This window comes from Pongo pygmaeus, chromosome 4 (assembly GCF_028885625.2).
Source record: "Pongo pygmaeus isolate AG05252 chromosome 4, NHGRI_mPonPyg2-v2.0_pri, whole genome shotgun sequence".
In the NCBI taxonomy this organism is placed as follows: domain Eukaryota; kingdom Metazoa; phylum Chordata; class Mammalia; order Primates; family Hominidae; genus Pongo; species Pongo pygmaeus.
In genome coordinates this window covers 177,646,669-177,662,580 of record NC_072377.2, presented here as the reverse complement: position 1 = coordinate 177,662,580, position 15,912 = coordinate 177,646,669, and the positions used below count along the sequence as shown (strand labels likewise).

Below are 15,912 nucleotides of genomic sequence, written 5' to 3'. Positions count from 1 at the left end.
CAAGGAAGAAGAAGCCGCGGGAGCCGGTAAAGTACTTCGTTGGTGGTCAAATTCTGGAGGACTAAATGTGTGTGTGCATGAATGACCACCCTGCTTGCAGTGTTGTGTGTGGATGGTGACAAGTCCTACTGCTGGACAGAGTGAGTGGGTCCTCTCCGCGGTTCTGTAGCTACCTCATATGGCTTAGGGTGGATCCTGCCGTAGGATTTATACCAGCACACCAACACTAAGAGGGGCCTAATTCTCCCCTGGGGAGCAGCCAGAGAGGACAGCACAAGTGGGAAGTGTGCAAAGGACCTTCAGAGGGGGAAAGGAGGGAAACAGGTCAACCTCCCAAGATGAGGAAGGCAAGACACTCCCTGGTTTGAGGGGTTGAGCCTTCTGGGACAGGCAAGGCGAGACATCCCTGGTTTGAGGCGTTGAGCCTTCAGCTGATTTCAAGGGTTGAACCTCACACAAACCCCCCCTTTATTCTTGGGGGAAGAAAGAGTAGTTCCACTCCCTCCGGTCCCTTCCCTAGGTGAAGAGGAAGGAGAGGGGAGAACAGCAGCCTAAGTGGCTGGCAGAGGCAAGGAAAGACCAGCAGAGAGAGAGGAGAGAAAGAGAGAGAGGGGAAAGAAAGAGGAAGAGACAGAAAGACAAAGAGGGAGTCAGAGAGACAAAGAGAAAGGGAGAGATATACAAGTAGTTAAGAAAAAACCAGTGTACCCCATTCCTTTAAAAGCCAAGGTAAATTTAGAACCTATAATTGATAATTAAAGGTCTTCTCCGTGACCCTATAACACTCCAATACCACTTTGTTGTCAGTGTAAACAAGGGTGTAGCCCAAAAGCACTGAGGCCACTGACAACCTGTAGCCTTCCTATCAAAAATCCCTAACCCAGTACCCTGCGGATGGCCCAAATACATTCAATCTGTAGTGGCAACGGCTTTGCTAACAGAAAAAAGTAGAAAAATAACTTTTAGAGGAAACCTCATTGTGAGCACACCTCACCAGTTCAGAACTATCCTAAGTAAAAAAAAAAAAAAAATAGTTTAACTCAAAAATCTTAAAGTATGGGTCTACTCTGTTAGATGATTTAACATTAACCACTGATAATTCCCTTAACCCAGCAGGTTTCCTAACAGGGGATCTAAGTCTTAATTAATTACCATACAAAGGTCTGACCAGACCTAGGAGGAGCTCCCTTCAGGATTGGATGATAGATGGTTCCTCCCAGGTGATTGAGGGAAAAAGACACAATAGGTATTCAGTAATTGATAAGGAAACTCTTGTAAAAGCAGAGTTAGGAAAATTGCCTAATAATTGGTCTTCTCAAAGTGAGAGCTGTTTCCACTCAGCCAAGCCTTAAAGTACTTAACAGAAGCGGGAAGGAACCATCTATACCAATTCTAAGTTAATTTGGACTGAACAAGGTCTTATTAACAGCAAAGGATAATTGAAATCCCAAACTTACAAGGTTTTCAATAAAAGTAAAATTTGCTAAAAGTTAACAGTGTAACATGTATTATCCTAACTTCTAATCTTGTGGCCTTAGGCAGTCTAGTCCACAGACGTGAAGGAAGTTCACTTTGGAAAAGAATGGTTATCATCTTTAGGGAAAAAAAAAAAAAGTTGGGAGAATTTATGTAAAAAGAATGTTATATGGTAAATTATTGTCTTAAAGTAACTGGTTGTTTAAAGAAAAAGATGTTTGCAGTAAGTCAAAGTTGAGGCATGTTGAAGAATTGTCTGAAAGTTGTGAAAGAAAAAAAAGTTATTAAAAGGAATTTATGCAAGAAATGTTGTATAATTTAAAAGTAATTAGGCCTCCTGAATGTAAAACTATTGAAAAAAGTTTATGTGCAAGGTGTATAAGGAAAGTAAAATATACTTTTAGTAAAAGGATTATAAAGAGGCATAAGAATGTGGATTTTTACCTACATTAAAAGGTTAAAATTTTTTTTTTGTTTTGAAGGTTTAAGCAAGTTTTAAAACGTTAATTGTAAAGGAAATTCTGTGTGTAAACATATTGGCTAAAGTTAAAAGGGTATCATCCAGTTTTTCTGTGAACTGGACATTAAAATAACACGATGAGTTTTTCTTAAAGCACTAACCTGCTCTTTAACAAAAATTATAAAAGGTTAAAAAGTCTATAAAAATCTTACCTTATGGTCAGACATTACAAATTAAATGTCTACAAAGTTTTATTAAAACTAAGTTTAACATTGACACACTAATATAAAGGTGAAATTTAGCTTATCTGGTATAAAAATCATACAGGAAGCATTGTCAAATATAAAATGGTGTTTGGATTTCTTCAGTCTAAAAACTAACAAAAATAGGTGCTAAAGGAAATTTCTCAGAAGGCACCAAGCACTATAAAGTCCACTGCTGATGTCCCCACATTTAAAACAAAGGTCAATTTCTTAGAAATTATATACTTGGTTTATCTCCCACTTTCCTTTCCCTCAAAACTAAAAGTGTTTTAGCACATGTGCCACCCCTAGAATTTCCGGTAAACCAGCACCAACCTGGCGATCACGTTCTTATCAAAGGATGGAAAGAAGGAAAACTCAAGCCAGCCTGGGAAGGACCCTACCTTGTGCTGCTAACCACCAAGACTGCTGTTTGTACAGTGAAAAAGGGATGGACTCATCACACCTGAGTCAAGAAAGCACCACCCCTCCAGAGCCGTGGGCCACAGTCCCAGGGGAAAACCCTACCAAACTAAAGCTAAACTCTTTATTCTATTACTCTTTCTTCTTCCTCGCTCTATTGCTGACCATCTAGTTATTAACAAAACCAAGTCAATTTCACCTCAAACTATTGCATTTAATGCTTGCCTTGTTATACCTTGTGGGGACTTGCCAAGTCAAAGACAGCTCTCTACTTCAGAAAAGTACCTCTATCCCTCCTGACTTTCTTCAGACTGGGCATTAGTAAATTGGGACCATTTAATCTGGGAAGATTTCGATAAAGACCCCAGTGTCAACTAGGAGTCTTGCCCCCTGATGTAGAGCTTTTATGCTGTAGTTGGTCCAACATTCTGTGGACCACTAAAGAGCAAGGATGGACTGCCCCAACCGGTTTTTGTAATTTCCTAAAAACCATACATTCATTTTGCTAGAGGATCATAGAAGTTAGAGTGAAAACAAATGTTGGCAATTAGAATACCAAGATGCAAATGCCTGGTTGGAATGGATCAAATATTCCATCTGCAGGTTAAACAGAAGCAATTGTTATGCTTGTGTACATGGCAGGCCAGAGGCCCAAATTGTCCCCTTTCCACTAAGGTGGTCCTCCAGTCGACCAGGCGTGGGCTGCATGGTAGCTCTTTTCTAGGATTCTAAAGCCTGAAGTAATAAGTGGTGCCAAGCTCTCCCTCTGCTATATCCTGAAGTCCAGCACCCTGCGGGTCAGCCCCCGAGGGCCATCCAGCTTCCATCTCCCAACACTAAGTTCACTTCGTGTCTCTCATGACAGCGAAGAAACTTAGCCTTCCTTGGAGACCTGAAGGGATGCAGTGAGCTTAAGAACTTTCAAGAGCTTACCAATAAGTCAGCCCTTGTTCATCCCAGAGCGGATGTATGGTGGTATTGTGGTGGACCTTTACTGGACACTCCACCGAATAACTGGAGTGGCACTTGTGTGTTTTAGTCCAATTGGCTATCCCTTTCACCCTGGCATTTCATCAACCAGTGGGAGGAAAAACAAGACATCATAAAGCAAGAGAAGCCCCTATGGGTCTTTTGACTCTCACATCTATTTAGATGCAATTGGAGTCCCACGGGGAATACCAGATCAATTTAAAGCCCGAAATCAGATAGCTGCAGGATTTGAGTCAATATTTTGGTGAGTGACAGTTAATAAAAATGTAGATTGGATAAACTACATCTATTACAACCAACAGCGATTTATTAACTACACTTGAGATGCTGTTAAAGAAGTAGCTGCACAAATGGGGCTACTAGCCAGATGGCTTAGGAAAATAGGATAGCCTTAGACATACTAGCAGAAAGAGGAAGAGTTTGCATCATGATTAAAACTCAATGTTGCACCTTCATCCCAAACAACACTGCCCCTAATGGAAGTATAACAAAGGCATTGCAAGGTCGGACTGCTCTATCCAATGAGTTAGCCAGCAACTCGGGTAAATGACCCCTTTATAGGATGGCTTAAAAAGTAATTTGGTAAATGGAAAGGAATAATACCCTCAATTCTTATTTCCCTCACAGCCATAATAGGTGTACTTATTCTTGTCAGGTGCTATGTCATACCATGCATCCATAAGTTGATGCAAAGGCTCATACAAACAGCACTTACTAAAACCTCACTTAACTATCCTCCACCTTATCCAGAGAAGCTACTGCTTTTGGAAAATCAAGCAGAACAACTAAGCCAAGACATGTTAAAAAAAAAAAAAAAAAAGTTTGAAAAGAAAGCTGTAAGGAAATACAAGGGGAGGAGTTGTTAGATATGAGTTCTAAATTTCTTTTCAAATAATATGTCAGTATGTTCAATGCTTTGCCTTCTACTTTTAAACTTCCTCATAAAGCAAGCTTTTTTGATTACCTACTCCACCCTGACCCATTCTGATCACCTGCTCCACCCTAACTCATTCTGATCACCTGCTCCACCATTCTGATCACCTGCTCCACCCTAACTCATTCTGATCACCTGCTCCACTCTAACTCATTCTGATCACCTGCTCCACTCTAACTCATTCTGATCACCTGCTCCACTCTAACTCATTCAGATTACCTGCTCCACCATTCTGATCACCTGCTCCACCCTAACTCATTACGATTACCTGCTACCTGCTCTGCCCTGACTCCCGCCAAAGCACTCACCCCGTCATTCTCTTTAAATTAGCCAATCGGAATTAGTTTAGCCTGTGCGGTCTAATCCTAGCCAATAGGGGAACAACACAGCAACAGGGGTCACGTGCGTCAGGGATAAGAACCCCTTCCCCTCCCTTGTCCAAGTGTGCGCTCACCATTGCTTCATCTGTAAGGGCGTACCCTTCTATAGAAGTAACTTGCCTTGCTGAGAATTAAGAAAATTTATATTTGAGTGCTATTCCTTTTGCGGCACCGAAACTTTATAACACAGCTCAGGGAGGAACAGACTTGCCCAGGACCATACAGCTTAGAGACAGTGGAACTGAGATTCAAACTTGGGACTGCCTCCAAACCAACCCTCTTTCCACCACCTTTCTTGAGATTCCAGCGAAAGACCCCATTTGTAATCACCTGGTGACCTTGTGCCAGGCTCTGGTCCTCAGTATCCCCATCTGCCACGTGGGAGCTGGGACGGGGATTCTGAGCACCCTCTGGTCCTGGGAACAGAGCCCCTGAGTGACCTATCTGCAGAGCTGAAGTTCCTGCAGAGACATGGGCACCCTCTGGTCCTGGGAACAGAGCCCCTGAGTGACCTATCTGCAGGGCTGAAGTTCCTGCAGACATGGAAATTCCACTCTGCCATCTCCTGCCCTTGAATGGCCCAAACTTTAAGGGAAGGGAAGCTTTTCTGAGACATGGAGATCTGCTTGTTTGGACTGGAAAGTTACCAGGCAGACCTGGCCATGGAGACATGGAGTACAGCGCAGACCCATCTCATAAATCCATCCTTGTAGCAAAAGGAAAGAAAACACGTGCCTGAGGGATGCAATTGTGATACAAACAATGTGTAATGTTGAGGATGTAAACAAAATACACTGTTTAATAGCTGTGGGCATTCTGCCAAGTGCCAATACTGTCCAAGACACCTCGATCCCACCCATTTCCCCAAATGGCTTAGTCATTAAAGAACTTTCCCCTCTTGCCTGGAAGTGAGGCTAGTGGCCAGCTCTGGGTGGCCCCGAGTCCTGGTAATAAGATGAAAGGAGAAGAAGGGATGAGTTTGCTGCGTCTGTGGTCCTGGGATGGCTGTCCCAAACTCTGCTCAGAAACACCTGCCGCTGTCTGAAAGTTCTGAGGCTGGGTGGACACAGGGAGGTATGAGAACTGGGCTGAGGCAGGTGGCGTCACTGTCCTGTGCTTTACATGTCCTGATCTATAAAGTGGGGCTAAACCCTCTGCCATGCAGAACTGAAAGGGGGACTAAGTGAAAGATGTGAAGGGTGCCAGGCAGGAGTGGTGGCTCACGCCTGTAATCCTAGCACTTCGGGAGGCCGAGGTGGGCAGATCACCTGAGGTCAGGAGTTCAAGGCCAGCCTGACCAACATGGTGAAACCCCATCTCTACTAAAAATACAAAATTTAGCCGGGTGTGGTGGTGGGTGCCTGTAATCTCAGCTACTCGGGAGGCTGAAGCAGGAGAATTGCTTGAACCTGGGAGGCAAAGGTTGTAGTGAGCCAAGATTGCACCACTGCACTCCAGCCTGGGCAACAGAGCAAGACTCTGTCTCAAAAAAAAGAAGTGAAGGGCTTTGCAGGAGTTGGGCAGATGGGCGCTGGAAGGCATTCCCCGGAAGACCCCAGGGTCAAAAGGCGTCTTTGTGGATAATTCATCTGAGATGCATTGGATACTCCAGGGCCTCTGCAAGAACCATGTCAAGTCCCAGCTTGGCTAATCACCTGTGTACTCCAGTGACAGGCACACTCTCCCCGCTGTCCAGTTCCAGACAGTTCCCACAGTTAGTTCCTCCTTTGGCTGAACTGGAATCTGCTCTCCTTTGATGTCTACACACTGGTCATGTCTGCATTGGGTCCACCATGCACTTCCCCTTCAGGTCTGCAGGCAGCTCTCAGGCCACCACGGCTCCCCCAGACTATGCTGCTGGAGAGTCTTTGCTTCCCTGGGGATGGCATGGCCTTTGATTTGCTGCCCAGAAAGCCCTCAGGGCATCAGCTCTCCCCTGACCTGTCTGGGCAGGGAGTTGGAGATACGCACAGCAGACCTTGGGGACTATCTGCTGGGAATCCCCATGGTGAACTCACAGGCTGCCTGGAGAGGGCCCCCACCCTGCCATGCCTAGAGGTGCGATGTGAGACAAAGAAAAGTAAAAGAACTAGGTGAGCAATTAAAAATCAACCTGCCAAGATTTCTAAATGCTTACAGATTTCTGCCAAATACGATGAAGGCTTCCAGTGCAAATGGGAAATGTCCTCCATAGGAACCCTCCACCCTGACCCAACATTCCCTTCCACACTGACGTTCCTTCCCTCTAGCTGGAATCATGTTGGACTGCTTGAGCTGTGTTCCCTGGGAAAGTTACCTTCCCTCTCTGTGCCTACGTTCTCCCAAGAGTTGGGGCACTAATAATAGGAGCCATCTCACAGGGCTTGTCCTGGTAGACATGGACATACCTGCTGAGAACACTGTCTGGCACAGACGGGCTACATGATACAAGTTAGTGGTTATTCTTTTGTGTCTGTCTCCCTTGAGAGCACCCAATCCTAAGATCAGTGTGGAGGAGGGGCTCATCTCCCAGTGAATACATAATCCTAGCAGGTGCTACGTGTGAGCACTTAGTACCTGCTGGACACTTGGCATGCCTGAGAGGTAACATCATTCTCCCCTTTCTGTAGAAGAGGAAACCGAGGCTTAGAGAGGTTACGTCACTTGTCTGGCTAAAAAGGGAAGAGGCCCAAAATCAGACCTGAGAAGGAAGGACTCCAGCCTGTGCGGTTAATCTGCTGCTGCTGGGGGCACAGCATGGGGACAGGACGCTTCTCACCTGCAGGACAGATGCGGGCCCTGGATGACAAAGGGCTCTCACCCTCACCTGGGCCCTTGCTCACTGACTGGTGGGGGCTGCCTGGAGGTCCGGGATGGGGGAAGGGCCTGTGAGCACCCTGGGCCTAGGGAAGGTATTGGGAGCACTGTGATGCTTGCCATTGGGGGCTGGGGGTGGCAGAATGGGCCAGTTTTTACCAGACAGACAAGCCAGGAGCCTGAGTCCTAGCTGGGCAGGAAGAAGGAGCACAGAACTCAAGCTCACCCCTTCTCCTCTCAGGCAAGATTCCCAGAGGCCACATCCAGCTTTTGAGTTCCAGAGTCTACAGGTCTGGGGTGAGGTGGGCGGGGACAGGGGGCTTCGCTAGGCACAGTTTCATTTTGGCAGCTGTGGACAGAAGTAATTCATCTTCAGAGGGCAAAGGGAGTGCACCTGCAAGAAGGGTGGGGCTCAGGTGCTCAAGACGAGGACAAGGGGCAGCAGCAAGTCAGCAAGAGGAGCTGCAAGAGGCCCCAGGGTGCAGTGCCCCGTGGGATGGAGGGGAAGGGGTGTGGAACTCAGCGTGCCTGGGATCCAATTCACTCTGCCACTTCCTGGCCTCCTGGGCTGGGCAGGTCTCACTACCCCTCTGAGCCTCAGTTTCCCCTTCTGTGAAATGAGAAGACTGCCTCGCAAGACTCTCACGATGGTTTCAATGGGATGGAATAAAGGGCCTAGTGCAGGGCAGGTGTGCAGAAGCTCGGACCACCCCGCAACGCTGCCCAGGTGAGTGTGTGCTACCTGCCGGGCTGCGACCTGGCGCCCTCCCTCTTCCCTCTCTGCTTTAAGCTCTAACCACACACCTGGCTTCTGGGCTTCTATTTTAAGCCCTCAGAGAGCACCATAAGTACAGAAAGCCCTTTGGTCCAAAAGAGAGGCAGAGCCGACTCTTCTCCATGGGGGAGATTAAACAGCCTGTTTTGAGCGGCCCTTGAGGTCCAGCCCAGGGAAAGTGCTACGCCCCTGCTGGCAAACACAGCACATTATCCCGGTTGGGAGTGTGGCAGCTGAGAAATCCAAGCCTCCCGACTGCAGCCTGGCCTACAGGAAGCCTCCTCTTACCCCCGGCCCCCGCCTCCAGACTTTGCCACTGCAGTGACTTCACATCCCACCCCCATTTGCACTGGGGTCCTCAGAACTCCACAGCTCCCCACTCCTGTGCTGCTCCCCCTCCCTCAGGCCTTTGCACATGGTGCCCTGAACAGCCTTTCTCACTCCCTTCTCCTAGCTGATGTCTCTTCTTTCCGGGCTCAGCTAGACAGAGCGCACCTCCTCCAGGAAGCCTCCCCTGCAACTTCTGGGCTCTCACAACTCCCTGAGCTTCCCCGCTGACCACGTATTGTAACTGCTGTGTCCTTGTTGGTCTCTCCTGCTAGAACTTGAGTCCCTAAACCCAGGCTGTGTTCCCCTGCAGCAGAACTGTAAATGCAACCCACCAGGCATATCCTTCTTAGCAGAAATCAGGTGTTCAGGAAAGAGCCCGAGGAACCCTTGGGAATTGCTGTCAGTAGACAGGAAAGGGGTGCCTCCCCATCTTCAGCCCCTTGGTTTGAGGCTTGTGGTCACCTGGGGCAGGGTTTTCAAGGCAAGGAGTGAAGGATACCTGTCAGCCAGCCCCATGCAGGGACTCCAGGAGCAGGCCCGAGGCCTCTCTTCCCAGAACCACGATGGCTACCGTCCTGGGCATGTGTTGAACACTCACTTTCTCTATTCCACATAATTCCTACCCCCACCAACCATGAAGGAGCTACCCCTAGTCTCCCTGTGAGGAAACTGAGGCACAGAGAGGTCATGCCATTGGGAATTGGCCGAGCTGAAATTTGAACCCAGGCAGCTTGACTCTAAGATCTGAGTCTAACACCATAACACCAACCTTGCACTGCTGTAGGCCAGGGGCCTTCCAACTCTCAACGGCTCCCGCTGTGACCCAGGGAAAGAAATGCATTTTACATGGCAACACACAAAACACACATCTCACGCACACCTGCATGCGCAACTGAAACAAAAGTTTATGAAGCAAAAATACTCTCATTACATAAATGCACCAGATTTTTAAAATTCTATGTCATTAAAGATTTTTTTTTATAGCCGGTCACAACCCACAGTGGAGAGACCACATAGTCTGGTGGCCAGGCCTTGCTTGGAGTGTTGGGTGCTGACTTTCTCTCTCTGAGTCACAGGGTAGCAGTAACTTGTGCTCTCTAGTGACGTGACCAACTGGGTGTCCCGTTCTGTTAGGGCATGTTGGCCCCTTCCACTAGGGCCAGCTCATGAGGGTAGCAAGCGATTCTGATTCTACAGAATCACTGATAGAGGTGGTTCTTAATGACCTGGTGGAAGGGAGGAAGATGGGACAAGACAAGCAAGGTAAAGCCCAACTGAATGTGAAGTTGTGACTGGGGAAGGAGGAGGAGAGGTAGAAAGAGAAAAGGCAATATCACTCCCTGGGCCATCCATGCAGTATTGCCATGGCTGGAAGGAGGGTGAAGGGTCGCTGTCCTCCCAAGAGCTGAGAAAGTCCAGATCCAGGGAAAACGGTGGCTGCCAGCCCTGGGAGCAACACCACCCATGGCTCAGATGGGAAGCCAGGGAGCAGACGTGTCCCGGGTAGGCTCAGCATCCACATGGCCCCTTATCTGGGCCAAAAAGAGAAAGGGGCTCTGCAAGGGAGGATGTCAGACTGTCTGGGGTAGGCGAGTGCTTCTTTGGATGCAGCACTTACAGACTGTCCACGTAGGTTAGGGGAGTCTGGTTCTCCCCTTACTCTGTGTCCTTGACCTCTCTGAGCCTCCACTTGCTGCCCTGTAAAATGGGGATAAATATAGTCCCTCTAAAGGGTTGTTATAAGGATTTCAAATAGATACTGTGGGTAAAGCCCTTGACCAAGGGCTTGGTATAGAGCAGGATCAACACACTTTCCTCACTCCAAAGCTCCGGGATGCCGGGTTATTGAGCTAATACGAAAAGGCTGTTGGTTCGGTCAAGCGTGGGCCAACTTAATGATTAAACCCAACCTGTTGTTTGAATTTAGTGTATTCTCCAACCAGAGCTGCAGGCGAGCCCAAGGGGCGAGAAGGAAGGGATTGGAATGTGCTGTTAGAAGGGGATGAGTCCCTCCCTCCACTTCCCCTCACTCTCATCCTGGAACGCTGCCCTCCCCTATCCCCACCTGCTTACACTTTTTTTCTCCCTTCAAATACCCAGATGAAGGCTAACGGACATGAGAGAGAAGGACTACATGGCATTAGGAGTCAGACAGGTCTCAGTCTTCTAAGCCCAGCTTTGCCACTGCCTAACTGTATGCAAAGTGTCTTAATCTCTCTAAAATGGAGGAGGATGGCACCTTACTTTGCAGGGTTGAGTTGCAACTGGAAAGAGAATGTGGAGCACACAGTAGGAGCTTAGTAGATATGAGGTCCTGTGCTGCATGGTTCTGTTTAAAGGGCATTTCTCTGAATATGCTGATGTACTTTGCAAGACCTGCCAAGAGGCTTCTGCAATCGATCATAAAGAACCTTCCCTTTCTTTGGCATTTCCTTATTGTATAGTGTAGCATGCCACGTGCATGGTGGGGAACCCAATAAATGTTATCTAAATCACGGGCTGGGAGGCCACGGCATGTCAGAATAAGAATGCAGGACTTTGGAGCTAAGTTAACCTAAATTTCAATCCCAGTTCTGCCAACTAGGTGAACTGTGTGAGCTGGGACAAGCCACTTTACCTCTCTGAGCCTTGGCCTCTCAACTGTAATATGGAGATGATAATGCCTACATTGCAGGGATGTTAGAAGAATTAAATTCATCCATTCATCCCATCCGACATGTACTTACTGAACATTTACTCTGTACTAGCCACTGCTCCAGGTGCTAAACATATAGCAGTGAATAAAACAGACAAAACCTCCCTGGGGGAGACAGACAAGAAACTGCTAACTACACATACAGCGTGTCGCATAGTGACACATGCTAAGGAGAAACTTAAAGCTGGGTCAAAGGAGTGAGTAGGGTTGGGGGCAACAGCAGGCCCCTCATTCAAGCAGAGACCCCACGGAAGCCTGGTGGGAGCCATGGGGAGGCGGGCAGAAGAATGTGCCGGGGAGAGGTATCAGGAAGTGCAGAAGCCTTGAGGAGAAGCATGCTTGGCGTGTAAATGAAGCCACATATGCAGGAAGCCTGGCATGGAATCCAGGTGCTCAGCAAATGCCAGCTCTCTATTTCAAGTCCCGCAGAAAGAACCCCACGCATGTGTCCTTTTCCTGAGAACGAAAGCACAAGGATTCTACAGGGCAAGACTGTGCCAAGTGTTCCTTCAGCCTAAGATTCAGGCAACATTCGAGCTCCACCACCAGTTTTTGAGCCCTTGCCAGGCACCAGTCTCTGGGATGGGCAACCAGGGATACAAGATGATCAAGACAAGGGCTCTGTCCTCAGGGAACCCCAAAGAGTCATGGAGACAGGCAATGACAATGCAGTCATTGCAACGATGAGCAGGAAAGGACTTCAGGTATCCAGGTAGCAGAGCAAAGGATGAGACTGTGGGTGGTCAGGGAGGGCTTCCTGGAGGAGGTAACGACAACTGGATTTTGAAAGGCAGACTAGACAAGAAAGGACAGTTCATGCGTGGGGACCATCACATGCCAAGCACAGAGGTATAAAAAACAGCACAGGGTGTGCAAGAAACTCATACTGGCAGGTCGGAAAACAATTAACGGCCCTTCATATTCTTGACATCTGCCACCCGATGTGACTCAGGAATTCCAGTTCTGACCCCTTCCTCAAACTCAGTGCAAGCTTCAGGCCCCAGAGGAGAGTCTGAATTCCCCATACTTAGACACTGCAGTGGGTAACCAACCTTAACTGCCGGCTCCCAGCCTAGGGTGGCCCAGCCCACAGAGAGAGAGTTGAGAGGGATGGAGAATACATAAATCTCCAGCTATATTTAGCCTGCCTGGCGTGTGTCTGTCCCTTTACGCACCCCAAGGCTGACCCACAGGTGGCAGAATGGCTTTTTACTAAAATAGTATAAACATTTTTAAATTAAGAAACCAAGCAAAGGGGCCTGTGCTGAGGTGCCTCATCCCAGTGTCTTTGTGGCGAGAATATCTGCTGCCCTATTTGCCAACATCCCCAGATATCTCCTGACCCGCGGGTGGGTTCTCCCCCAAGCTGGCAATAGCCCTGTCCACAGGAGGTAGAGGCCACCCTCCAGTAAGCAGACCTGGGTTCTAATCCCACCTCTGCCACTGACTAGCTGGTGACTCTGCTGATGATTTCAGCTCTCTGGGAATTTGAACGTTTGAGTGCAGTTGCTCAGAGGCTTGTAAAGTAGGAGTTGGCTCCTCTTCCATAAGCTGACCCTGGGAATCCTGGGCTCAGCACTGTCCACTGCAACCCGCTCCAGGGGAAATTATTCTTTAAGAGCATGTAATGCCTAGAAGGGAGAGCTATATGGGAGTGTTGTAGCAGAGATGGGGTGATATGTCCCTCTTCTAGAACCTCACACTAAATTAACCTCACAGCTGACTTGCTTGCCCATTGAGCCGAGCCTTTGTGCTTTAAACACACACACACTCCTCTCACCTTTTGCCCAAAGGATGCTACAAAGGCCCAGCCTTAAGACAAAATACTTCTAAATACTTGGGCGTGTGAGGGGAGGGAGGGCAGAGAGACACAGGTCCCACTCCAGATTCTCCCACTACTAGCTGTGTGACCTTGGGTGAGTCATTTCACCTCTTCTGACACTCAATTTTTTTATTTGTAAAACTGGGATACACATCTTTATCGCGAACCTTCTTTGCATACCGAGCTGGGGTATGCAAAGTGCTGGGCACTGAGCCTCCACGGGCGCGCGCGGGCGCGGGACCGCTGATCTGTTCCCACAATTACCATGTATTTTCCAGTAAGGCCTCCTCCTACCCCGCTACCCTGCTCCGGATCCCCTCACTCCGGTCCCAGAAATTCTGGGGCGATTTTAACTAGGGGGCGATGCGATCTGCAGCAGCGACTCCGAGGGGGCGAAGGAGTCCCCAGCGGAGCGGACACCAGAGGGGGGCGCAACCTGGGTGCGCGTGGGAACGTGGCCAAAGCAAGGCAGCATGTGCCGCGGGGGCGCTGGGAGACTGGAAACTGGGGTGTCCCTGCGAGCACCCCTCACTCTGGGCAGCTGCAGTCTCGGCACCACGGGTGGCTTCTGACCGTCGGAAGCCCTGGCGAGCCCGGCTCCAGTCACCCCCACCTAGGTCGCCTTGAGTTTGCTCATCAGCGCCCTCGGGCTGGAACAAAGGCGAGGGGGCGCGCGGCATCGCCCCAGCGGCCCTTTTTGCGCATCTGGCCAAAGCCGGGAGAATGAGGACTGGGGTCCCCAGGGTAACCAGGACGCGGTACCCGCCCTCCCGGGGCGCAAAGCCCAGCCGCGGGGCGCGCGCCGAGCTGGGGTCCGGGAGGTACCGGAGACTCCAGCCCGCTGCGCGCCGAGGGCTCCAAGGGGCGTGGGGTGGCTCTCCAGAGTCACCCCCCGGATCCCCCGGAGGAGAGAAGCCCGGCGCCCGCCTCCCGGGCAGGGCTCCCCGGCGTACCTGGCAGGGTCCGGTGCACCGTGTTGCCCATCGCTGCGTCGGGCGCGGCGTTGGCGGCGGCGCGCTCTGGGCGCGCGGAGGCTAATTACGCTGCGGGCCAGGGACCAGGACCGGGGTCGACGCTCCGGGGCATCGCCGCTGCACGGGCGAGCCGGCTGGCGGCAGCTGGGGCGGGAGCCGGGAGGGAGGCGGCGGCGGCGCCTGCGGGAGGAGGAGGCGGAGCCACCGGCCCGGGCCCGCCGGCTCCGCCCCCGCCTCCCACCGCCTCCAACAGTGCAGGGGCGGGGCCGCGGCCGCCGCATCTTTTGAAAGTTTGCACCAGGCGGCGGGAGAAGCACAGCCAAGCCTCCCGCCCTCGCCGCTCCCGCGCCCGGGCCGGGAAGGCGCGCAGGGCAGCTGGGTGCCCTCGGGTGCCAGGATCGGCAGTGTGCTGGCCTGTCACCCATTTGTTCCAACACTTTGAGAAGGCCCACTGTGTGCCAGGCTCTCTTCCAGGCGCGGGGCCCCAGCCGGCCAAGTCCTAGCCCCGGCAGACCTCTTTGGAGAGTGCTTCGGCCGCGGGGGAACTTACACAGAGGCAGAAGGGCGCCTGACACCGTGTAAAGGGCTTGGAGACAGTACACCCAGGGTTCCCGGTTTTGGGTGGAGTCTTTTCTATCCCCTAGGCCACGTGCCGAGGAATAGAAGAAACCTAGTGTCCAAAGATTGGGAAGAGGGAACCCATATTCATTAATTTATTCGCTCATTCATTAAAATATTTATTGAGCACATTCTATGCGCCAGGTACTGCGCTGGGCCGGGTAGATACAGACAAGGTCCCCACTGCCCTGGAGATGGCATGCTGAAGATAGAAATAACAAGCAATTACGATCACATTATATAATAATCAAAGCCAGGAAGAAAATAAAACAGATCCCAGTAGAGTGATGAGATGACACTGTTTGGGGGCTTAGGGAGAATCTGGGGTGGGGGCACATAAGCTCCATCTGATGGACTAGAAGGCATCGGCCATGGGAAGAGATAGGTAGAGTGTTCCTGGCAGAGGCAGTAACAGGCATTCCTCATTCAGGCACCTGGACCACACTCAGTGGGAAGCGCAGCTGTGCCCTTCTTGAGCTCCATTTCACAGGCTGGAACACTGAGGCCCAGGAAGTGCAATGACTTCCCCAAGAAGACCCAATTCCAAATGAGTTGTGTTTTTCAATTCTATTTGCCATGCTCTTGTATCCCTTGAGACCTTATGAAATATGTATTATTAGTTCCATTTCACAGATAGGGAAATTGAGGCTCTGAGAGTGGAAGAGAGGTGCTCAAGATCTTCCAATGGTACAGGGCAAAGCTGGCCTGAAGCTATGCGAATAAAAGTAGGGTATTCAGGAGACAGCCTTCTGTATCTCCGGTGCCTTCTGCTTACAGTACATGACCCATCCCAGAGGGTTCTAGGGTCTTTAAGGCCAGCTCCAAGCTTCCACTTCCGGGAAACCTTGATTCCCCACCCCACCCTGACGTCATATGTCTGAACATAAGATTGCCTTGTATTTGAGTTACTAATTTCTCATATTACAGGTGCTCGCCCAGTGACTTAATTTTTAACCCCAAAGTTCTGTTTGAGAAAGGCCCGTTAGCATGATCCTAC

At 49.9% G+C, this 15,912-nt stretch overlaps 1 protein-coding gene across 2 annotated transcripts in view; it reads right to left on the bottom strand.

Moving 5' to 3' along the window:
- Positions 1–14,459, bottom strand: part of NEURL1B (neuralized E3 ubiquitin protein ligase 1B) — a 46,705-nt gene extending 32,246 nt beyond the window's left edge. For both annotated transcript variants that reach the window (XM_054488695.2, XM_063665356.1), the window contains exon 1: positions 14,277–14,459. In XM_054488695.2, coding sequence (XP_054344670.1) covers positions 14,277–14,307 — 31 coding nt within the window. In that variant the 5' untranslated portion in view covers positions 14,308–14,459. The remainder of the gene's footprint in view (positions 1–14,276) is intronic.
- Positions 14,460–15,912: the final 1,453 nt, after the last annotated feature.